The sequence below is a fragment of the Lissotriton helveticus genome, chromosome 3_1 (assembly GCF_964261635.1).
Source record: "Lissotriton helveticus chromosome 3_1, aLisHel1.1, whole genome shotgun sequence".
Classification (NCBI taxonomy): Eukaryota; Metazoa; Chordata; class Amphibia; order Caudata; family Salamandridae; genus Lissotriton; species Lissotriton helveticus.
The window spans coordinates 590,154,958-590,179,602 of NC_136061.1; the positions used below are offsets into that span (position 1 = coordinate 590,154,958).

Here is a 24,645-nt window from a genome sequence, read left to right on the forward strand (position 1 = left end):
ACCATGCAGACGGTGAGGCCCCCTCAATACTAGGAGCGTCACATCAACTACTGTATGCTCATAGCCCTACTCCTACCTGTAAAAACCCTTGTAATTCAAGGTAAAGTAGTCCTCATCAAGAATGACAACATGACCGTCATGTATCACCTAAAGAAGCAAGGTGGTACGCATTTACCATGGCTGTCAGCAAGAGCGTAGCAGATCTGGCTTTAGGCCATCCGCCACGCCATACACCCCTTACTGAGTATCTTTGGGGGGTATACAGTGACTTTGCCAACATGCTCAGCAGGACGCATCATCTCCATGAGAGGGAACTCCACCCACAACTTCTACTCACTTCTTTCCTCCATTGAGGCAACCCACAGATAGACCTGTTCTAGACATGACAATGCAAAATACTCAATATTTGCCTCCAGGTGTCCACAGTCCATGGGTAATATTATATGAACTGGTTGTAGGGTATTTGCCTATGCTTTTCCTCCTCTCCCATTGCTTCTGTACTTGGTAAGAAAGTTGCGGCAACTACCCCTTAACGCTCCTCTTGTTGGTTACCACTTGGTCCAGGCAGCCTTGGTACTCAATGCTTCTCGAGTTGTCAGTCGGCTCCCACGAGAAGCTTCTTAATATGATAGACCTTCTCACACAGCACAAAAGCGGACTCAGGCACCCACACCCCAGACAGCTAAACCTAGTCATCTAAATCTTGAAGTCTTGGAGATTAGCTATCTGAGTCTCCCTCAGTTGTGAATGAATATCCAGCGCGAAGCCGACAGATCTACTCTCTGTGCATGTTATTCTGCAAAGTGGAAAAGGTTTGTCCGCTGTTGCATTCACAAGCACCTGGACCTGCTAAACCCTACTGTCAGGGCATCATTTGTTAGCACCTACAAAAGTCTGGACTCGCCCATATCTGGCCGTTATTGCCGCAAATGAGAAAATCAGAGGCCATTCTTATTTCGGGACCCTGTCACCAAGACATTCATTGAGGACCCTCAAAATGATCATTCCTCCCAGGGTGCCCCCGCCCCTGCATGGTACCTTAATGTTATGCTCACCAGGCTTATGTGTCACCCCTTCAAACCTCTGCACTCTTGCTTGCCCTTTACAGTTCCTCCGGGACTATGGCTTTCCTCGTAGCTATAACTTCCCTCAGGCACAGCTGTGAGCTGCAGACACTTGCCCTGAAAGAGCTTTTCATTCAGGTTCACAGCAACAGGGTTATTCTCAGAAGTAATTCTTATTTCCTCCCCAAGTTATTATGCCCTTTCTACCTTAGTTGGACTTTAGAGTTCCCAGTCTTATTTCTGCAGCCATAGTCTGTGCTGAAGAGAGCCTTTCAACCCTAGAGATTAAATGGGTTCTCAAGTACTGTATGATAGGCATAAGCCCATCTCCTAATCTGACAAGCGTGTTGTAGCCGTCCCATCCCAAACGTTGACATAGCCAGGTGGTGTAGGAAGCTGGCTCTGCATATACTATACCAAAGTAAGATATAGTGTGCACAGACTCCAATGGATCCCCAGAGGCTAAAGTAGATAATACTAATGCTCTCTTTTGTGGTAGTGTGGGGGAGCAGTTAGGCTTATCAGAGGGCATTGCAAAGCATTTTTTGTACACACACAGGCAAGAAATGATTACACACACTCAATGACTAATGACCAGTGGTCTGTAAAAATATTACTTTTAGAATATTTATTTTATAGAACTAAAGATACTTTGTTGCAGTAAAATACGTTTTGCAATATCACTGTTTTTCAGTGTAAAAAGTGGACACTTAAAAAAGTGACCGTCTGGACCTCTGTGAAAGCGGTCGCTCCCACCTCGCTCCCTGCCCTCAAGAGCTGGCTGATTGGCTTTGTGGTATCGTAGGCTGACTTTGAACATAGCGCATTATAGCGCCTAACCTCACATTACAATTGAAATCTGCTTTGAAGCGCTACTTTACCTTAATTGAGTCTGCTGCCGCCTTTAGCATTGTATGCTGCTTTGAACATTGTATTATTGAAGCTACCGCCGCCATTAGCATATTACATTCGTGCTGCTTTGTATGCTTTGCTGTGAATAACATCTTCCTCAGCCCCAGTTTCACTTCCCCAGGATCCATTTTGTCGTGTTTGTTTTGCCTTCCTTTGGCCCGCCTACCCTCCCCGCTACCGCCTCCCAGCTGACCCGCCCACGCTCCGCCCCCTCCAACATCCATTTGTCGAATGCCTCAACGCGCAGCGTCCACGCGCTGCGGCCTCGCCGAAGGTGCGCCAAAGGTAAGCCCGTCTACGCCCGTCCGCGCCTGGACCGCGCCCAGCGCCAGACCCCCTCGTCCCCGCATCACCCATCCTCCCCGCACTACATACGACGCCTCCTCCCTCCTTGCACTCAACCCCGGCCGACTCACTAACTGCGTCCAAGCAGCACCAGGACACACCCATGGACCCTTCATCTGCCACTCCTGCAAATTTACCTGCGTCAACTCCCAAACCAAATCCACAAACACCAAACAAAGAACCAACACCAACCACCTAAAATGCATCCTTCTCAACACCCGCTCGGTTCACAAACACGCCATCGACCTTTGGAATCTACTCGACACCATTTCTCCGGACATCGCCTTCCTAACAGAAACCTGGATGAATGCCTCTTCAGCTCCAGACATCACCATAGCCATCCCGGACGGCTACAAGATCATCCGTAAGGACCGCCCCATCCAAACAGGAGGAGGCATCGCCATCGTCCACAAGAACACCATCCGCGTCTCAACCAGCTCAGATGACAACCTCGCTATCGCCGAACACCTCCACTTCCAGATCCACACCGACCCCAAGACCACACTCAGAGGCACCCTCCTCTACAGGCCACCAGGACCCCGTACAAAATTCAGCGAAGACATCACTGACTTCATCACCCCACACGCCCTCCCTTCAGAAGAATACATTCTTCTGGGAGACCTCAATTTCCATCTGGAAAAGAGCAACGACAACACCACCACCACCCTCCTGGACAATCTCGCCAATCTCGGACTCAAACAACTTGTTAACACCCCCACACACTATGCAGGACACACCCTCGACCCTATCTTCACTTCCAGCAAGCATATCTCCTTCACTCATACCACACCCCTCCACTGGACGGACCACAGCTGCATCCACTTTATTTACAATAAGACCTCGACCCACAACCACCCTCAACCAACTCTGCGAAGAAACTGGAACAAAATCACCTTCGACCAGATCTCATCATCGCTTCTTCAAAACCCCCCTGCCTATTCAGCGAACCCTAACCAAGCCGCCATCAACCTCACACAATGGTTAACCCAAACCGCCGACAAATTAGCACCCTTGAAAAAACATCAAACCAAGCAAGGCAGCAAGAACGCCCCCTGGTTCAACGATGACCTTAAGAAATCCAAGAAGCTGTCGTTCCCTTGAGAAAACTTGGAAAACAGACCCAAACACTATCACCCAAGCCGCCTTCAAAAACGCCACCCGCAAACACCACCAACTAATCCGGACAGCCAAGAAAACAGCACTCAAAGACCGACTAGACAACAACGCCCACAACAGCAAGGAACTTTTCAACATCATCAAAGAATTCACCAACCCCACCGCCAGCTCTAACGACATCACCCCCTCACAAGCCCTCTGCGACTCCCTTGCTTCATTCTTTCACGACAAAATCGCCGACATCCATAACAGCTTTGACAACACACCTGCAAACCAATCCACCCCACTCACCTCCGAACGGTCACCTCCCCCGAATATCCTTCTCGAATGGAACTCAATCACCACAGAAGAGACGATTCGCCTGATGAACTCCATCCACTCAGGATCCCCTACAGACCCATGTCCCCATCACATCTTCAATAAAGCAGACTCCATTATCGCACCCCATCTCCGAGATGTCATCAACTCCTCCCTTAACTCCACCACATTCCCAGACAGCTGGAAACACGCCGAACTCAGTGCCCTTCTGAAGAAACCCACAGCTGACCCCACCGAACTCAAAAACTACCGCCCCATCTCGCTCCTCCCATTCCCTGCCAAAGTCATTGAGAAAACCATTAACAATCAGCTCGCCGCCTTCCTCGAAACAAACAAATCACTCGACTCCTCACAGTCTGGCTTCCGAGCCAAACACAGCACCGAAACCGCCCTCATCGCAGCAACAGACGACATTCGAACACTACTAGACAACGGAGACACAGTCGCCCTTATCCTCCTTGACCTCTCCGCAGCCTTCGATACAGTCTGCCATAGCACCCTAATACAACGCCTCAGAAACATCGGAATTCAAGGAAAAGCACTGGACTGGATCATTTCGTTCCTCGCTGGAAGAACTCAGAGAGTCCGCCTCCCCCCTTTTAAGTCAGAGGCCACCGAAGTCATGTGCGGCGTCCCGCAAGGATCATCACTCAGCCCCACCCTCTTCAACGTATACATGAGCCCCCTCGCAACCATCGCACGTCAACACAACCTCAACATCATCTCCTACGCTGATGACACTCAGCTGATCCTCTCACTCACCAAAGACCCAACCACCGCCAAAACCAACCTACACGAAGGAATGAAAGAAGTAGCCGAGTGGATGAAGCACAGCCGTCTGAAACTGAACTCGGACAAAACGGAAGTCCTCATCTTAGGCTCATCCCCTTCCGCCTGGGACGACTCTTGGTGGCCAACGGCCCTAGGAAAAGCCCCCATACTGACGGACCACGCACGGAACCTGGGCATCATCCTGGACTCCACACTCTCGATGACCAGACAAGTCAACGCCGTCTCATCTTCATGCTTCAACATCCTACGCATGCTCAAAAAAACATTCCACTGGATCCCCACCGAAACAAGAAAAACGGTCACCCACGCACTGGTTACAAGCCGCCTGGACTACGGAAACACCCTTTACGCTGGTTCCACCGCAAAACTACAGAAAAAACTTCAACGCATCCAAAATGCGTCAGCCAGACTCATACTAGACATCCCCCGCACAGACCACATTTCCGCTCACCTGAAAGACCTTCACTGGCTCCCCGTCAACAAGAGAATAACGTTCCGTCTCCTCACCCACGCACACAAAGCCCTATACGAACTCGGACCGGATTGTCTCAACACGCGCCTCTCCTTTTACACCCCCACCCGCCAGCTGCGTTCGTCCAACCAAGCCCTCGCCGCTGTTCCGCGCATCCACAAAGCCACCATGGGAGGAAGATCCTTCTCCTACTTAGCAGCTAAGACCTGGAATTCCCTTCCCATCCACCTCCGCCTTACTCAAAACCACCTAGCCTTCAGAAAACAACTTAAAACATGGATATTCGATAAGTAAACCTCCCCCCCCTCCCTCAAGCGCCTTGAGACCCAATGGGTATGTAGTGCGCTATATAAATTTTGACTTGACTTAAAAAAAATTTGACTTGACACTTAGTGCATGTGTCAATCAGTACAGTGAAACACAATCAGAAATATGCAGGTAAGTAAACAATTTATGTTAGAAGGGGTGATCCCAGAGGGCCAGGCTATGCTCTCCCGACCACTCCGTGACCCACCTCTCCCACCAATAATGCCGAGTCTTAACGTGAGGTCCTCCCCGGGGAGGACTTCGAGGCTAGGATCGTACCCACTGAGCTCACACCACACTTATGAACGGACACCACACCGTGGATTTCAGTAAGCAAGTTCTTTATCAAACAGTAGAGATATAGGCAAAATGAGCACGTATTTACAAGCGATCGAGGGATCGTAAAGTCTCAGTGGTAAGGAGGAGGGAAGCGGGACAGTCTCAGTATCAGGCCAGTATGAAGGGTACCCTGCGCACAGCTCTCAATCCTCGAGCCGGGGGATACGGGAGATGGCGATCGTACTGGTTGCTCCACTCACTTCTTCCCGAACCAGGTCGTGTTTGGTAGCGTCGATGGTCCAGTCGACCAGAGTACTCCTCGAGCCGCGACGAGGTCAGCAGGGCTCGATCCGGAGTGAACAGGGTGTCTGTCGGTTCTTGAGGAGCCGCGACCACGTCAGCTGGGCTCAGGGTGTTCAACTAATGTCCTTAGAGTTCAAGGATGAGCCGCGACGAGGTCAGCAGGGCTCTGAGGTTCCAGTTTCTTTTTCACGAGGATAAGCCCCGACAGCAGGGCTCGATAGTTTCAAGTTTCCGTCTTCTCTCCAAGGGTTGAGCCGCGATCAGATCAGCAGGGCTCTCTTGTCCAGGATACAACTGCCCTCGGGAAGGGTAATGGCGGCCGGGGGCCCTGTGGGGTGATGCAGGTTCTGGGTGCCCAGTACTGGGAAGGAGGATGGCGGAATGCAGGGCTGGTCGTTGGTTGGTGGGGTCGTGTAGGGAGCGGGGCGGACAGGGAGCGTGTCGACCAGGGGTTTCTGGGTGCAGAGCTAGGCTAACTGGGTGCTGAGGAACGGGGGGGGGGGACCACGCCACGAGTCCCGGTCCAACACGCGTCCCCCCCAGCTGAAAGGCAGAGAGAACTACCCATCTCCTTGGGGGTTCTCTTCACTGAGGCGGAAGAATCGGGACAGGACGTCCGCGTTGGCGTGGTCGGCACCAGGCCGATGCTCAACAGTGACTGGAGGGAGATGGACCATCGCAGCAGTTTGGGGTTCTCCCCTCTCATTTGCATTAGCCACCGGAGGGGTCGATGGTCGGTTTGGACCCGGAAGTTAGTACCGAACAGGTAGGGCCTCAGCTTCTTCAGGGCCCAAACCACCGCGAAGGCCTCCCGCTCGATGGCGCTCCACCTTTGCTCTCGAGGGAGTAACCTCCGGCTAATGAACGCTACTGGTTGGTCTAGGCCCTTTTCATTCATCTGAGATAGGACTGCTCCGATGCCATGCTCGGATGTGTCCGTTTGGACCACGAACTCTCGGGAGTAGTCGGGGGCCTGCAGTACGGGGGCAGTGCAAATGGCAACTTTCAATGCTTCAAACGCCTCCTGGCAGGCGGGGGTCCAGCTAACTCTCTTCGGCTGCTTTTTGGAGGTCAATTCTGTGAGAGGGACTACGATGCTGCCATACCCTTTTATGAACCTCCGGTAGTATCCTGTGAGCCCCAGGAAAGCCTGCACTTCTGTCTGGGTTGTGGGGGCTTCCCAGGCGACGATCGCATCGATCTTGGGCTGGAGGGGTGCCACTAGGCCGCTCCCGACCTGGTGGCCCAGGTAGACCACTGACCCTTGTCCGATCTGACATTGACTTGCTTTGATGGTGAGACCCGCTCGACGCAGGACCATCAACACCTCCCAGAGGTGTTGGAGGTGTTCGGTCCAGTGGGAGCTGAATACCGCGATATCATCTAGATACGCGGTGCTGAATCCCTCCAACCCAGCCAGTACCTGGTTAACCAGCCTCTGGAAGGTGGCGGGGGCATTTTTCATTCCAAAGGGCATCCCTCGGAAATGGTAGTGGCCATCCGGGGTGGAGAAGGCGGATCTCTCTCTGGGCCCCCTCCGTGAGGGCGATTTGCCAGTACCCGCAGGTCAAGTCGAAGGTGCTGAGATAGCGAGCAGACCCTAGGCGGTCAATGAGCTCGTCTGCTCGTGGAATGGGGTGAGCGTCGGTCCTGGTGACTGCGTTGAGCCCACGGTAATCCACACAGAACCTCAGCTCGGGAACAGCGCCGGGGGCGGCCGCCTTCGGAACCAGGACCACGGGGCTGGCCTATGGGCAGTCAGAGGCCTCGACCACTCCCAGGGCTACCATCTTGGAGACTTCGGCCTTGATGCAGGCCCGAACTCTGTCAGGGACGCGGTAGGCTCTGTGCCGTTCCGGAGGGCTGTCCCCGGTGTCCATGTCGTGGACGCACCAACCGGTGACACCGGGGACGAGGGAGAAAAGGTCAGGGAACTGTCCCAGTAGCTGGCGACAGTCCTCACGTTGCTCGGGGGTGAGGGAGGAGGAGAACCTCACTCCCTCTACGGAGCCATCTTTTTCCTTTGCACACAGGAGATCGGGGAGAGGCTCCGTGTCCTCTTCCGCTCCGTCGTCTGTGGCGAGGAGCAGACTCAACTCGGACCGCACGAAGTGGGGTTTGAGGCGGTTTACATGGAGGACCCTCAAGGGGTTCCTGGGGGACTGCACATCTACGAGATAGGTCACTTGGCTCTTGCGTTCCACCACTTTGAAGGGCCCGGTCCACTTGTCCTGAAGGGCACAAGGTTCCACTGGGGCCATCACCCAGACCTGCTGGCCGGGCTGAAACTCGACCAGAGTGGCATTCTGGTCATGCCAACGTTTCATTTCTTCTTGGCTTGCCTCGAGGTTTGCCTCGGCAAGCTCCCGGAACCTCCGAGTCTGGTTTCGGAGGGCCAGGATGTATCGGAACACATCTGGGGGTGGATCCTGGGGTGCCGCTTCCCAACCTTCCTTGACCAGGCTGAGGGGCCCCCGGACGGGGTGCCCGTAGAGCAGCTCGAAGGGGCTAAACCCAAAGTATTTCTGGGGAACTTCTCGGTAGGCGAACAGGAGGCAAGGTAGGAGGATCTCCCACTTGCGCCTCAGGGGCTCCTCGAGTCCCATGATCATCCCCTTGAGAGTGCGCTTGAATCGCTCAACCAGGCCGTTACCTTGGGGGTGGTATGGGGTGGTGAACTTGTACGTCACCCCACACTGTTGCCACAGGGACTTCATGTATTTGGAGATAGTTTGTTCATCGGTCGCTCACCACTTCTCGCGGGAATCCCACCCGGGAGAAGATCCCCATGAGGGCCCGACCCACTACGGGGGCCGTCACCGTTCGGAGGGGAATGGCCTGAGGGTACCAGGTGGCATAAGGAGGTCCAGGGTTCCAGGGGCCCCACGATATCTATCCCTACCCGTTCAAAGGGGGTACTGACAACGGGGAAGGGTTGGAGGGGAGCCTTACGCTTTCCTCCGCTCTTCCCGCTGGCCTGGCACGTGGGGCAGGATTTGCAGTGGGTCTCCACATCGGCACGCATACGGGGCCAGTAGAAATGAGTGACCAGGCGGTGATAGGTTTTGTCCTGTCCCAGGTGTCTTGCCAGGGGTACATCATGGGCCAGGTTCAGGAGGAAGCCGCGGAAACATAGGGGTACCACCAGCACCCGGGCTGACCCTAGTTCGGCGGACTTCTGTTCACTGTATAAGAGGCCATTTTCCCAATAGACCAAGTGAGAGCCGGACTGGTCACCGGCAGCCTGGGCGGTGGCCTGCTGCCGCAGCCCAACGAGAGAAGGGCAGGAGGTCTGTTCCTGGCAGAACTCCTCTCGGGAAGGTCCTCCTTCCTGGTGCCACTGGGCTAACTCAGGGAGGTCGTCCAGGTTCGGGGTTGGTTCGACGGAAGGGCCTAGGGGACCTGTGTCGGGGTCAATCTCTTCACCGGGGGGCAGCTCGGAGACCTCGGGCCGCTCGCTGCCCTCAGGGTTGTCGGAGACCGGGCGAGGGGTCTCGGGTTCCACCCACCCCCCCCCCGGGGGGGGGGACACTTGGGCGGTCATGGATCGTGTGCTCACGCAGGCCCATTCGGGCAGGCCCACCATCTCTAGGTGGGTTCTTCGCTCTACCTGCTCCCACGGGGAGCCCTCCAGATCGTTACCCAGTAGACAGTCCACGGGCATGTCGGTGCGGACCGCTACCCGTAAGTCACCGGAGACTCCTCCCCACTCAAACGGGACCTGAGCTATTTGGCAGGTGCGGACGAAATTGTCAGCTGAGATCACCCTGCAGGAGGCGTGGGGTATAATTTGGTTTTCTGTGACCAGGTGACAGCGCACAGCGGTGATGCTGGCTCCTGTGTCTCGGAGGGCCCCTATGCGGTGACCGTTGACGGTTACCTGTTGTCGGTACTTCTCAGTGTTGTCGGGCAGGGGGGCTCCTGGGACCATTTCTCTATCCCCAAGGGAGACTAGCGACATGGCTGCTGGTTCCCACCCCTCTGGGTCTTCTATCTCTTCCTCTTCTAGGAACACTGTGGCTAGCTGGTGCGCGGGTGGACCCGCAGCAGCGGGTTTCCTGAGCAGGGGGCATTGGGGGTCACTGGCATAATGCCCTGTTTGCTGACATCGGAAGCAGGCTATGCTGGCTCGGGGTCCCTGTCTACCTGAGGGGGGCCCTGCTCTAGCTACGGGAGGAGAATTTCCGGATTGGTTCCGGGGGGGCTACGTTGGGGCCCGGACTGGGACCCCCGCTGTCTACCTTGACCTCCCCCTCCTCTCTGGCGGGAATACCCTTGTTCGTTTCGGCCATAGTCTCCCACGGGCCCCCTCTGGACTCGGGTGCTCACCCAGCGATTTGCTTCGACAGCAAGCTTCCGGGGGTCTGCCAATTTGCTGTCCAGAAGGTGCTGTCTCAGTTCCACAAAGCAGTTCGTGGATAAGTGTTCGTATGCGATGAATTCGACTAGTCCTTCAAAAGTGGTCACCTTGCTGCCCTTGATCCACCCTTCCAAGGCCCGGCTGTAGAAATTCACATATTCTACCCATGTGGTGCCGGGAATCTTTTTGCAGTCTCGGAACCGCTGCCGATACATCTCCGGGGTGAGTCCATAACGGGATAGCAGAGCGTCCTTCATATGGGTATAGGAATTCATGACTGCGGAGGGCAGGTCCAGCATGGTGTCTCTTCCCTCACTGAGGAAGCGGCCCCACAATCCGGCCCCCCAATCCTTCTCGGGTACTCGGTGGGAGGTCATGGCGACCTCGTACGCTTTGAACCATTGCTGGATGTCGTCCCCCTTGTAGTACTGGTTTACTACATCTTTGGGGATGTGTACTTTGGCCTCCACTGGGAAAGGGGTTTCTCGGTTCCCCGGGGGTCGGGTGTCTTCGCTTCTGGCTTTTAGTTCCAGTTCTTTTAAGCTGCGCTCATGCTCGAGCTGGAGTTTCTTCCCCTCATGCTCCCTCTGGAACTTCTTTTCTTCTAGTTCCCCTTGTACCCGTAATTGTTCTACGGCCAGTTTTTTCTCAGCCAGCTTGAGCTCTCCTTCTATCTTAAGGCGCGCTAGCTCCAGCTTGTGGATTCGGGTTCGTTCTCAGTCTGTCATCTCCTCGGGTGACAGACCCCTTTCCGCGCTGGGACTCCGTGTCAGGGAGTCTGTTCTCTCACCTTCCTGGGCGCTGGTTTCGGTCTGCGGCCCTCCCTCTCCGCCGTCTCCTTCTGGTGGGGGGAGGGAGGCCCCGGACTCTACCCAGGCCGTCAGGGCTTTTTGGAAGTCTTCTTTGGTGCTTAAACCAGTGGTAATGATGTGAAGTTCCTTGCAGAATTGTTTTAGTTCTTAGTGGGTATACTCTTCCACACGTCCTTTTGAAATGTGGGCTTCTTGCTTGTTCCAGTGGAACTCATGGTTGTTCTTCGTTCAGGTAGTCTGTTAGTCGTTTTAATGTACGATCTCTATACGTAGGCTCTTATCCCGTCGCTTGCCACCAAGGTTAGAAAGGGCAATCCCAGAGGGCCAGGCTATGCTCTCCCGACCACTCCGTGACCCACCTCTCCCACCAATAATGCCGAGTCTTAACGTGAGGTCCTCCCCGGGGAGGACTTCGAGGCTAGGATCGTACCCACTGAGCTCACACCACACTTATGAACGGACACCACACCGTGGATTTCAGTAAGCAAGTTCTTTATCAAACAGTAGAGATATAGGCAAAATGAGCACGTATTTACAAGCGATCGAGGGATCGTAAAGTCTCAGTGGTAAGGAGGAGGGAAGCGGGACAGTCTCAGTATCAGGCCAGTATGAAGGGTACCCTGCGCACAGCTCTCAATCCTCGAGCCGGGGGATACGGGAGATGGCGATCGTACTGGTTGCTCCACTCACTTCTTCTCGAACCAGGTCGTGTTTGGTAGCGTCGATGGTCCAGCCGGACCGAAGTAGTCCTCGAGCCGCGACGAGGTCAGCAGGGCTCGATCCGGAGTGAACAGAGTGTCTGTCAGTTCTTGAGGAGCCGCGACCACGTCAGCAGGGCTCAGGGTGTTCAAGGAATGTCCTTAGAGTTCAAGGATGAGCCGCGACGAGGTCAGCAGAGCTCTGAGGTTCCAGTTCCTTCTTCACGAGGATGAGCCGCGACAGCGCCAGCAGGGCTCGATAGTTTCAAGTTTCCGTCTTCTCCCCAAGGGTTGAGCCGCGATCAGATCAGCAGGGCTCTCTTGTCCAGGATACAACTGCCCACTAGTTCTTGGGCGGGCCTTGATATACCGCTGTGGCCCTTTGATGTCCGGACCCTCGCAGGCGGAGATCTCATGCCTCGGGACTGGTCGTTGGAGTGTTCCGCCGGTTGGCCCTTTGATCCTTTTGAAGATGCGTCTTGGAGTTCCCAGACGCTCAGCAGGGTCTGGAGCCAGCTCTAGGGGAGGCCTGGGGTGCGAGCGAAACCGGCCCACAGGGGAAGGCCAGAGGTGTGAGAGAAACCAGTCTCCCCGGGGAGGCCGGAGGTGCAATCAAAACTCCTTGTCTTATCTCACTCAGGGAGCTCTTTACCCCCCAGCCGGGCATGGCGCGTCTGGAGTCTTAGTTTCGCTGGGGCCGGGGTCAGGCAAGGCCTAGGGAGTCAGGGACCTCGGGAAGGGTAATGGGTGCCGGGGGCCCTGTGGGGTGATGCAGGTTCTGGGCGCCCAGTACTGGGAAGGAGGATGGCGGAATGCAGGGCTTGTCATTGGTTGGTGGTGTCATGTAGGGAGCGGGCGGACAGGGAGTGGGTCGACCAGGGGTTTCTGGGTGCAGTGCTAGGCTAACTGGGTGCTGAGGAACGGGGGGTACCATGCCACGAGGCCAGGTCCAACAGTTTACTATATTGACCATTTGGATGAAGAATCAGTACCAGGCAAGGTTCAGGTAAGTAACCTCACTGTCCCACAAGTGGCACTGGAACAGCCCGTTGCAGAGGTCAAACTCGGGATCTGGTGCCAATGGTATTCAATAGAAAAAGGGGGCAATCCAAGTGGTACTACTTACAGGTACGTAAAACGGTTTGGTAACCCAGTCTCCGGGAGTTAAGGTAAGTACAGGGGGGGGGGGGACACAAGGCTACACCAAACTTACACCCTCGGCAGCTCATGGGTAGCCAGGCGCAGTGTGTCAGCACAGTTTGGGGCGCCCCGTGTAAACAAATGGAGAACTTGAAGTCAGAAGAAGGCTGCAGGATCAGGCCATGAGGCTGGACAAAAGAAACATACATAGGCACAGGTAAGTAGAGATGTACTGGAGTGTCTAGCTGGTGCAGACCAGTCAGGCACACACTAGTGGGTTGGTAGGTTTTCAGGGGGAACGTCTGTGGTGTCCATTGAGTGCATTTAGTAATTAATCAAACACTAGCATCAGTTTGGGCTGATTATTGTGATATGTTTGGTACCAAGCATCTTGGAATTCTGTGAACCTGTGGAACTCATAGTGACAAGCTTCCAGCCCTTATATTCAATATGGCTTCAATGTACACTTCTAATGTTTAAGAATGGACTTAGACACTATAGGGGCATATCTGCTCATGCACGTATGCCCTCACATAAGGTATAGTGCAGCCTGCCTTAGGGCTGTAAGTTCTGCTGTAGGGGTGACTTACCTATGCCTCTTGCAGTGATGGTAGGCCTGGCATGCAGGTAATTTGTGCCAGGTCAGCTCTTCACTTTTATCTGCACCAGAACATGCAGACTACAGTGGGAGTATAATTTTCTTTGGTGAGGGGTCTCTTAGGGTGACACAATACACACTGCAACCCTTAGAGACCCTCTCTGCGCACAAGGCCCTTGGTACCACTGGTACCTTTAACAAGTGACTTGTAGATGGGCCACATTTGTGCCAGTTGTGGAAACAAAGGTACAGTTTTGGAAAAGAACACAGGCACTGGGGACCTGGTTAGCGGGAACCCAGTGCACACTCGAAGATTAATCAGTCAGGCAAAATGTGGAGGGTTGCCATCGCTCCTTCAGGAAGCAACTCAAGACCTGGCTGTTCGAGCAGTAACGGACCCCACGCCCCCAGCGCCTTGAGACCCTTCCGGGTGAGTAGCGCGCTATACAAATGCTATGATTGATTGATTGATTGATTGATTGCTATGCCAGAAGAGGTACTTTCGTACAGGTTTATAATCAAGTGCATCCAGAACTGCTATCCCATATCAGAAAGAACTCTACCTCTACAAGGTACACTCAGAATGGAAAAAAAGGCGCAACTATGGCATGTTTGGTCAATATCTGCTAACTAACATATGCAAATAGGTCACACGGCCAACCTAGCACACATTTACCAACCACTGTTGTGTGGCTATCCTAGCCCGTCAACAGGATATGGTTAGTTAGACAGTACTAAGAACGTTGTTGTAATCATCCACGAGCTACCACTGGTTATAGAGAATACTAATTTATAGTCTATGGAGATCATGTATATCTACAGCCACACATGCTCCGAACGGAAAACGTTACTCATCCTCCACAGAGCCTGTGTCTTCTGCAGTTCTCTTTTATTGTCACCTTTTCCACACTCACAATACGCATAGTGCACTGTGCTGCGTTCACTCCATACATACACTCATCCGCTGTGTTTTAACATGAAGTCTGCCCATGTGAGTTGCCCCCTAAGGGAGGAGTTACAGACCATTCTGTGATTCGAAATATTTATTCGAAGAAAAACTTGCCAATGTCTGAGCCCAATGGTAAATGGCAAGAATATGTGAAGCATATGAATCTATAGCACCACGTGCTGCAAATAGCTTCTTACAGGATAAATACAATTTTACTTACTGATGTGATGACCATTTGTTTCTCATTTTTGTTGATTAGTGCCTCCTTGACATTCAAAAGATGGCCAATGTTGTTCTGTGCATTTGGCTGATTCCATTATGCTCTTTTGTTTCAGGCGGGAGCAAACATGATTGTGTCTGGTAATGCCATCCTGAAGAGCGAGGACCCCAGATCCGTCATTAACTTACTACGAAATGTATGCGCCGAAGTCGCTCAGAAGCGTTCCCTAGACCGGTGAAATTGATGGCTCCAGGCAGGCCATTTTATGATGAGTTTGAATCAGGAGGTCATTCCATTAAGCCATACCTACTGCTGCTAAGCCAGGAATGCACTGCTGTAAAGTTAATCCACTGTCAGTGTAAACAATGCTGATATGCCTAGTCTTACCAGAAATCACTCTTGGCATTGCTAGAGATTACAAATTTTGGAGCGAATGGCAGATACTGTGCTCATTTCCTGGAATCGTTGAAGTTTTTAGCTATAAATAATGCACTTCTGATGATTTCAATCACATGTATAATGAAATGTTCAAGGCATTCCTACAAAGAATTCTTTTCTCAGTCAATAAAGTAAAATGATCATTATTTCTTGCTTCTAGTCTCATAATAAAACAGTGTTTCTATGTGAGTCGTCCATCTTTTTATACTTTGCCAGGAACAGGATAATAAGCTAGGAGGGTGTTTGCGAATTCGTCTGAAAGTGGGCCTTGGATTGTGTATGCATTTGGCCTGCAAGTCTGGCTGCCAATTGCAGATCTAGGTGCCCCGCCCGAGCCTTTGTGGCGAGGACAGTAGAGGCCAGAGTGAGATGGGTTGGTAGGTGATCCAGATAGGTGGTATTATGTTGACATAGGACAATTAGCTCCCAGGTTCCCTTATGTACTATGTCTGTCCTCTTTTGCAGTTTTGCGTGTCCACATATTACCAGAAGGAGAACTGTAGCTGTTTCACTGCGCTATGGAGATGTGCCCCTCTGTCTGTCACTCTGCCACACCTCAACAATTTAGTGCCCTGTCCGTTGAGTGTGCCTGTTTATATAGCTAGACTGGTCTTATTCGAGTTTGCTGAGCCCCTCCCCTGGCATGGAGCAGCAGTGGCTTTCAGGCCTCCTTATGTTGCAGTTAAGAATACTCTCTGTGGTGCCATCCTTCCGCATTTATTGTAGTTATGGTAGCTCTACCTTGAGGGTGTTGTGGTCTGGTGGCTTGGGTCGGCCTCTTTGGCATCCACCTGTTCCGAGATAGAAGAGAGCTGAGGATACCCGGCTGATGGGTGGAGACCTCCTGAGTAGAAACCCTCCTGAGTAATCATTGGATGAATAGGTGTGGTGGCTGCATGTATTGGAGCCGCTGAGCAGAGACAACGAGATCCAGACTGGTGAGACACTGGCCTGAAATCTCCAAGGGCAGGCATTGGTTAATGAGGTGAAGAGACCCCTATGGAGTGCTAAGGTTGTCTGGGTAACAGGCATAGAACAAGCTCACTACAGGCTCTGTATAAATTTGAAGAGGACTCTTGGAAGGGGGAGATCTGTTGAGGAAATAGGGAGAGGCATTGTTTTTTTTTTTTTAGGTGATCGGAGATGAGAACCTTGGCCCTGCAAAATTGTCCCCCCTATTTTCAATTACCGCCCCTGCCAAAACAAAACAGGAATTGGCTTGACAGGTGGGGATGGGGTGAAAGCGTAGGTTATCTGGGCATCAGAAGTTGGAATTCTTAGGTGAGTGAAGAGATTTGGCCTAAGTGTTTGTGCCTTCTGTATGGTTTGTTCTACTTTTGTGACCGAAAAAGGTGGAATTTCTCAGTTGGCAAGGTCCCTAGTTTACATAAGATCTCCAGTTTACATAGCGAAGACCTCATGGATGTGATATTTAAGAGTTTAGACTAGATACTGACGTCTTAGATGACCACTTTGCATGATGACATGATGTAAATGAGTTTGAGTTGGGTACTAAGCTCTACTTTAACTTCATTTTTGAATACCTTGTAGAGATATTGAAGCAGTCCTGTAAATCACTGGACTAGAATCTAATATTTAGCAATTATTCATCTTCCATTTTTTTCCAAATCCTGACGTCAAGTGAAACCAGGTGCAAGTAAGGGGTCAAGTGGTATATTGACTGATACACCAGCACTAAAGCACACATCTAACAATCTGAACGGTCTGTTTGTCAACACTTAGGAATGTGTACTAGATGGTGTACCTAAAATATACAAATCCTTCACTAGACACTGCTTGCTCTTTTTTTTTTTTTTACAATTCTGTTTATTGCAGTAAAAAGACAAAGTTCAACAATGAAGGCAACCATCAGAAAATACGGTAGTAAAATAAAACGACGACCAAGCATCTTTTAGAAATGTTGTTAAATGTCTCAGGCGATACCCCCTGCTTGCTATCTTCTCAGCAGAGCTATATCTTTCACTGCTCCACAGCCTCCACTCGATGCGAGATACTTCCCTAGCTACAGCCTGCAGTTGGGAGCGGTGTGCCGCAAAGCGGGAGGCAGAACCAGTCGGTGGAGCGGCATACTGGAGAAGAGCAGAAGGGAGCATGCTCTGCCTAGTGGAAGCATTGCGGAGGGCGACTAATGACTGCAGGGGGCGGGAGGGAGCGTTGTCCAGGCTGATTAGCAGGCAAGGTTTCAGAATGGCTATGTTTGGCATTTTTTTCATTTCAGTGTAATTTTGAGTGACATCCAACAACTATCAGTGACACTTTCTCGGGAGCAAATTTAAGCAATGAAGACAAGAGAATTAGGGTCCACACTCTGCTCCCTAGGCAATCATAAGTTTCTTTGCTCAGTTGCAATGTCGTCCATTTGAGTACCTGGCGAGAACTGTGCCAGTCACTACTCCTTACATCCCTGAAATAAAAAGGCACCCTTCCTAATCTGATGTGGGATCTATGGGATCCTGAGCACCAATCTGGGGGAGGAGGGGTAAGAGACAGTTCACTCACCGATAACGCTCCACTCAGCCCCTGGTCCATCTACCAGACCCAGTGGGCTGCACGGTTCACTGTCCCTTTACCTCATCCTCAACATGGCCCAGGCCAGGGGCTTTTTCCGCCTTTCCTCACAAGTGTACAATTGTACAGTGCTGCATCCCACCACAAGGTTTCATCCCTCCTTGTGCCTGACTCGAAGCCTACAGGGTGGCGGGCTTTCAGCCAACGGCCAGCTAAGAGGAAGAAGAGGGATGAGTCACTCCCGCTCTCCAGTAGCGCCACTTTAAAACAGACCCCCTGCTCTGAGGCCATTTCATCTGTATGTTCTCCTGTCTCGTCTCTGCTGCAGGGCTGGCTGGAGGCGGCGGATGAGCATTGGTGCTCTGTGCCTAGGAGTCATTTTGTGTGAACACTCGATGGTGGGAGCAACTGCTTTAGCTGAGGTGGACATGCCTATCACCGCTCTGTGGGGGCGATCGACTGGAGCACTGTGCAGGTCCTGTGCTGCTGTTAGCCAAGAGTTGAGGCTCTAAGAAGAGAAGCGTGGCTCAGTGGTTAGAGGCGGCAGACCCGGAAGCTGAGATCGGCCGTGGACCAGGGTTCGATTCCCCGCCTCGGCGGGTCTCGGGCTCAAAAATTCCACAGACTCGACAATTCTCGCTCCGGTGCCTACTCGACTCACGGGGTCACACTCTGCGACTCTGGGCAATAGCTTGCTTAATCTCCACTACGGCCCCTCGCGGCGGGATGCCTGGCTTTCACCTTGTGGATACCCTGCCGGGGTATCTCACAGGGAAATACCAGGACGGGTTCCCTAAGCAAGCGCCTTGATACCTTCGGGTGATATGTGCGCTATATAAGTCGCAATACAATACAAGAATGAAGGTGGCAGAGTGTGGTGATTGCAAGGACACCCTCTTGCCTGTCTGTGCTGCTGCTCAGCCCTCCGGACACAAGAGATTGCAGTGCCCCCTGGCTGGGGCTGGAGGTGATGGTTTTGCTGCCTGGTCTCCCCTGGTTGGTTGTGTGGACCAAGCCGGACCCGTATTGGGGGCAGGGTTTTAGGTGCTACTCCCCCCTCCCGGGTTGTGGATGACTGGACTGGCCCCGGGAGCGCCCCAACTGAATGTGTAAAACCCCCCACCATTCTTCGCCTTCGTCCTTGTGGCACGGTGGCTAACAAGTAATATATGTGACTGTACTCCCCTGTGGAAAGGAAGACCTACAGGGTGTCGCCATGGGTGCCTCGAGCCGTGTGTGTGTTCTCATCAACATGCCTGAGATCCTGGTCTGCTCATGCCCCCCTTCTGGACAAATGAGCTGGGGCATGGCAGGGCCCTGGGTATTCTGCTGTTGACAGCGGGTGACTGTACTGCCCCAGTCAACCTACTTGTTGCTGTAGTCCTGTAGTGTCGCCCTCTGGTGCACACTTGGCACCTGGATAGCACTCGCTGCAAACCCAAACCATGGGTAAACACAATGCCAATCAATTGAAGCCCCAATTTGAGAGCCAATGCCTCACCAAACAAGTGGACCAGAAGAAGAGATCTGAGCCTTCCCCAGAACGGTCCAAAAAGGATAGTCAGCAAGACATAGACATCAAGGAACTCCTGGTGGACGTAAAGAAGAGCTTAAGGACAGAGGCGAAACTAGCTATCCTAACTAGCCGCTTGGACCAAGTTAAACAAAGAGTAGACAAACACGAGGATCACCTGGAGACTCACATATCCAACTCAGACGATGCACAAGTGGATTCCAAAGAACAACTTTTGAGAATGAACAAGGTGCTCCAAACTCATTAAGGCCAAAAACGAACACCTTGAAGCGAGATCCTGGTGAAATATCCTTTGAATCACCGGAGTCACATAGTCAACAAACATCTCAAATGGAAGAGTACCATAGTCTTCATTGTTGAAAGGGCACGCCGTTCATTGGCTCCATGGCTGCCACCGGGATGTGCTCCTGTGACTTGCGCGAGATCAAGGTTCCATTCAATATCAAGGAAACAGCCTGTCCTTTTATCTGGATTTCACAATGGCGGTACAATATGCTCGCAGAGAGTTCCTGCTAGCCAAATGGATCCTTAAAAAAGTGAAAATTCCCTAAGCCCTAATTTACCCACCAAAACTACGTATCAACTGGGAGGGAAAACCGCACTATTTCCACAGATGCTAGATCTGCATACAATTTGCTAAACAGGCCACCAGGGGCCTGCGCTTTTACCGAGACTCACCAAGTGAAGCCGACCAGAATCCTTTGAGTGATCATGATTAATAACTTGCTAAAGTACAATTTGCCTTTAATTGTCTGCATCGGCTTAATGGTTTCGATAGTTATTCAAGTTCTATTTGTGATATTATCTACTACACAGACCGATTTAGGTGTGCCTTCACAAATATATAGCAGCTATGCTATACTCAATGGGATTTTCTTGTTACCTAATTGAATAATCGGGCCATGTGCCACTGTATGCTCGGCTACCCAAACGTACCTGGTCGGGGTGTTCGCCTGGATACTTTCTCCCCCCAGGGATGATTCACATTCATGTCTCTCAATTTTAAGGGGAATATTGGGGCGGGTTGGGGATTCTCAACCAAGTTCCTGGGTTGGAGTGGATGCGAGGTGGGAGTTCGGTCTCCATGTTTGTCTTTATGTTCAGCCGTTACTTCAGGGACTCATCCCGAATCCACCAATCACAGATCTCCTGTAAGGACACTACACAACATGCCACAGAAGGCACTACAGCCTCCAGATTACACTCCAGAGACACCATCATCACTAACACATTTGTTATATGAATATACGCCGAAGCCATCAACTGATGAAACGTCCTCTTCAAAACTTTACATTCATATTTAAGGGCTTTCAACTCATGGGAAAACCATGGTTTGGAGGGCGAGTCTCTTGCCAGCTTAGGCCGGCAGGGAGTCGCAAGAGCGGACACTGAATCTGAGATCCAAGTCTTAAACCTAAGATCCAAGTCTTAAACCTATTCACATACCCCCTCCAGACTGTCTTGGGGGTGGGGGGAGGGGGGATAAAGCCTAGAGGTAGCCAAGGAGCTAATAAACTGGAGGGGATCAATTTTGCTGTAGGCCGGTGGGTGTGAAAAAAGGATGTGTTTGTAATGTTAATTGCCATAGGAATGCGTTTGTCAAACCTACTGCCTGAACCTCTGCACGGAATTACACCAAATTTGCCACAAAGGTAGATGTTACGCAGGTTGTGCCTTTTGTTATTTAGTGCAAATCCGTCCAGTAGTTTGTGCGAAATGAAAGCTGAAGGTTCGAGGCATGTGGGCTGCTGAATTCATATCTATAGCATAGATCGCCGCCTAGTGTTGGGTCCGGATGATTGCACATTGTTGTCCTGGAAGAGTCTTCGAAGTATCACGAGATAGGTGGCTCCTCCCCTGGACTACAGTGCGCATGGGCATCGACTCCATCCCCAGATTGTTTTTTTCCACCATTGGGTTCGGATGTATATTCGACATCTCCAGTTCGGAATCGATATAGACTTTTCTTAAGGCCCGAGGGCCTTATCCTATACCGTCGGTATTGTTTGCATTCGGTCCCAGCTCTGTTCCGGCTCAGTTTACGAGTCGGACGTCCAGAGGAGTCGCGTGGCTCTTCGGTGCTCGGGGCCCAGTCGACGCAGCAAGACTTTTGACGACATCATGGAACGGAGTCCGTTCAAGAAATGTCCCGTGTGTGGATCCAAGTACCCACCCATCGACGTCCACCCTGTGTGCAACAAGTGCCTGTCGCCGGACCACGATGAAGCCAACTGTATGGCTTGTTCTAGGTTTTGGTCGAAGAAAACGATTCGACTTCGGCGCGTGGCGCGCCAGGAGGCCCGGCAGTCGGCCCCGGCACCAGTGGACATCTTCGACGGAGAAGAAGCAGGCGAGCAAGAAGTTCATCTGCAAGTTTCCCCTCCGGCGGGGGACATCGACTACGGATACGACGCAAACGTCGAGGTGGTCGAGGCAGGAGGTGTCGACTAGGTAGGAGACGACAATGAGGCCTACGGGGCCACGGAAGATAGCTCGTGTGAAGAGCTAAGCCCCGTACGAACAATTACTACGGCTCAGGTCGAGGGATCGCCACACGGCCTTACCCAATATCTTCCACCCAGATCCACGGCCTCGCCTACGGGCCCGGCTACGGACACTTCTGCGGAGCCGACGTTGGTCAAAACGAAACCGAAACCTTCGGTGTCGACAAAAGCGAAAGTAATTGAGACGCCATCAAAACAGAAGACGTCTGTCCCTCCGGCCGCCTCCTCGTCTTCAGACACGTCGGGGCAGCCGAAGACGGCTGTCGACCCGGGAAAGTCGACCAACGGCGCCGATTCAAAGTCGGTCAAGGGCGCAGAGTCTAAGTCGGTCAAGGCCGTCGACCCAAAATCGACAAAGGGCGTCGAACCGAAGACTGGGGCCTGCACCCCGTAGTCAAGGTCACTGGCACGAAACCGTCGGTGCAGAAGGCCGTCGGCACGGAAGGAGGACACAGCGCACCGAAAAAGGCTGATCCTGTACCGGTTAAAAACAAGGCATCGACGCTCGAGTCTTCACTCGCTGATGGACCGAAGACGTCTGTCGGATCGACGAAACCGTCCGCTTCCTTTACGAAGCAGGTGTCGGATTCTCTTCAACGCATCAGGAACAAGGCTTTTGCGTCCACACCGAAGGATGCTTCCGCCGCGAAGCCACCTGCCACAACGCCGAAGTCTTCGACGCCACTCCTGTTTACGTTGCCGCCGAAGGTAGCACCAAAGGCCTTCGCACCACGGTCGGTCACCGAAGCGCCCGTACCTGTGTCTACGGCACCGAAGCCTTCTCAGCCGCTTGGGAGCTTGAAACCTCGACAACCCTCAGTGGAGGAGCTGTCGGAACACTATATCGACGCCGACACCGGGAAACTCACCCTCTACAAGAGGAAGATCACGGCAACCCAGCCTTTGGAGTCCTACACGATTCCTTTGAAGCGCAAAAAGCCTGCTGTGGAATCCCCAGTTCTGGTGGGGCCTCTTGTTCCACGGACTCCTCGAGTGGCTACACCCTCACCCACTTATTTGGATGTGGAGGGTGCAGATGGTGATAACGAGGAGTATAGCTTTCCTGCCAACACTGATCCTGAGGATCCCCACGACTCATGGGCAGATGCAGGTGACCCAGGGGATCAGCAAACTGCCCAGGACCCTCAGGTGTACGCTGTCAAGACCTCTCCTACTGAGGATTCGGCTGCATTTAATGCTCTCATTGAGAGGGCGGCAAAAAACCACGACGTGGAGATCCACTCTGACCCTATCGAAGTGGACTTCCTTTTTGATACCTTTTCCACAGCAGAAAAGACTGTCAAGACTCTCCCCATGCTAAAAGGGGTTCTCAAACATGCTGAGGACATTTTTAAGGAACCCACACGGGCCTGGGTAGTCAACCCTAGGATCGAGAAAAAATATAGGCCGGCGCCTGGCGACCCCACCTACATCAAGGGCCAGTTGCCATTGGACTCTTGGGTCGTTTCTAATGCCCGGAAGAGGGCGAACTCGCAAACCACTGGTGATGCTCCTCCCCCAGACAAGGAATCTAAAGTGCTGGAGGCATCAGGGAAGAGGGTGGCGGCTCAAGCGGCCAATATCTGGCGTATCTCTAACACTCAGGCGCTCCTGGCCAGATATGACAGGGCCCACTATGACACACTAGAGACACTGTTACAACATCTTCCAGATCAGTATAAAGAGGCCGCTGAGATGCTTATTCAGGAAGAGAAACTTATCTCCAACGCTTCGATTAAGTGTGCACTGGACGTGGCGGACACCACGGCCAGAGCCATTAACACCAGTGTCATGTTGAGACGTCAGGCCTGGCTCAGAATCTCCGGGTTCAAGCCGGAGATACAAACTACCATCCTCAATCAGCCAGTAAACCCAGACAGGTTATTTGGTCCCGAGGTGGATACCACCTTAGAAAAGATAAAAAAGGATACCGAAACTGCAAAATCCATGGGGGCTCTCCAGTCCCAGCAGTTTCGGGGAAGCACTTTTCGTCGCTCAAGCAATAGAGGTGTTTCCAGAGGCCAGATGTCTCAGCAAACGCAATACAATAAAGGTGGGGCGCAGTCCTCTTACACCAAGCAAAGTAGAGGCGGCTATCGGGGCAACAGCATCAAGGGCAGAGGTCGTGGCAACAACAACTCCCGCTCCTCCGCCACCGGTAAACAGTGACGCCCTGTCACTGCCCCCCGACCATACTACACCTGTCGGGGGGAGACTCCAGCAGTTCCTGCCCGTCTGGAAATCCATCACCACAGACAGGTGGGTCAGGAAACTTATCCAGTTCGGTTATTGTCTGGAGTTGACATCCACTCCACCCAACATGCCACCAAAACACCGTCCAATGTCCACAGAGCATTTGCACTTATTGCAGCAGGAGGTACTAGTCATGCTGCAAAAAGGGGCAATCGAGCTCGTGCCAGTGGAGGAAGAAGGCACGGGACTGTACTCCCTGTACTTCTTAATCCCAAAAAAGGACGGATCCCTCAGACCCATACTGGACCTCAGACCCCTGAATCAGTACATTCTATCGGAACACTTTCATATGCTCACACTGCAGCAGGTTCTCCCGTTGCTCAATCAGGGAGACTTCCTCGCAACCTTGGATCTCAAGGATGCCTATTTCCACATTCCACTGCATCCATCACACAGAAAATACCTCAGGTTCACTATTCAGGGTCGGCATTATCAGTTCAAGGTCTTGCCTTTCGGGGTGACCACAGCGCCCAGGGTGTTCACGAAATGTCTGGCGACAGTAGCTGCGCACCTCTGGAGGCAGAACGTTCACGTTTACCCTTATCTGGACGACTGGCTTGTCCAGGCAAAGTCGGCCCAGCAGTGCGCCGCCAGCATGTCCCACACCATTCACCTCCTTCACAATCTGGGATTCTCACTGAATTATCCCAAGTCGCACCTTCAGCCAGCCCATGTGCGGCAATATCTGGGTGCGACGATCGAT

The 24,645-nt window shown here is 52.4% G+C and overlaps 1 protein-coding gene across 1 annotated transcript in view; it reads left to right on the forward strand.

Annotated features, from left to right (window-relative positions):
• Positions 1-15,268, forward strand: part of RPE (ribulose-5-phosphate-3-epimerase) — a 272,270-nt gene extending 257,002 nt beyond the window's left edge. Inside the window, exon 6 of the mRNA XM_078680565.1 lies at positions 14,800-15,268. Within this exon, the coding sequence (XP_078536691.1) occupies positions 14,800-14,922 (123 nt within the window). The 3' untranslated portion in view covers positions 14,923-15,268. The remainder of the gene's footprint in view (positions 1-14,799) is intronic.
• The last annotated feature ends 9,377 nt before the right edge of the window (positions 15,269-24,645 follow it).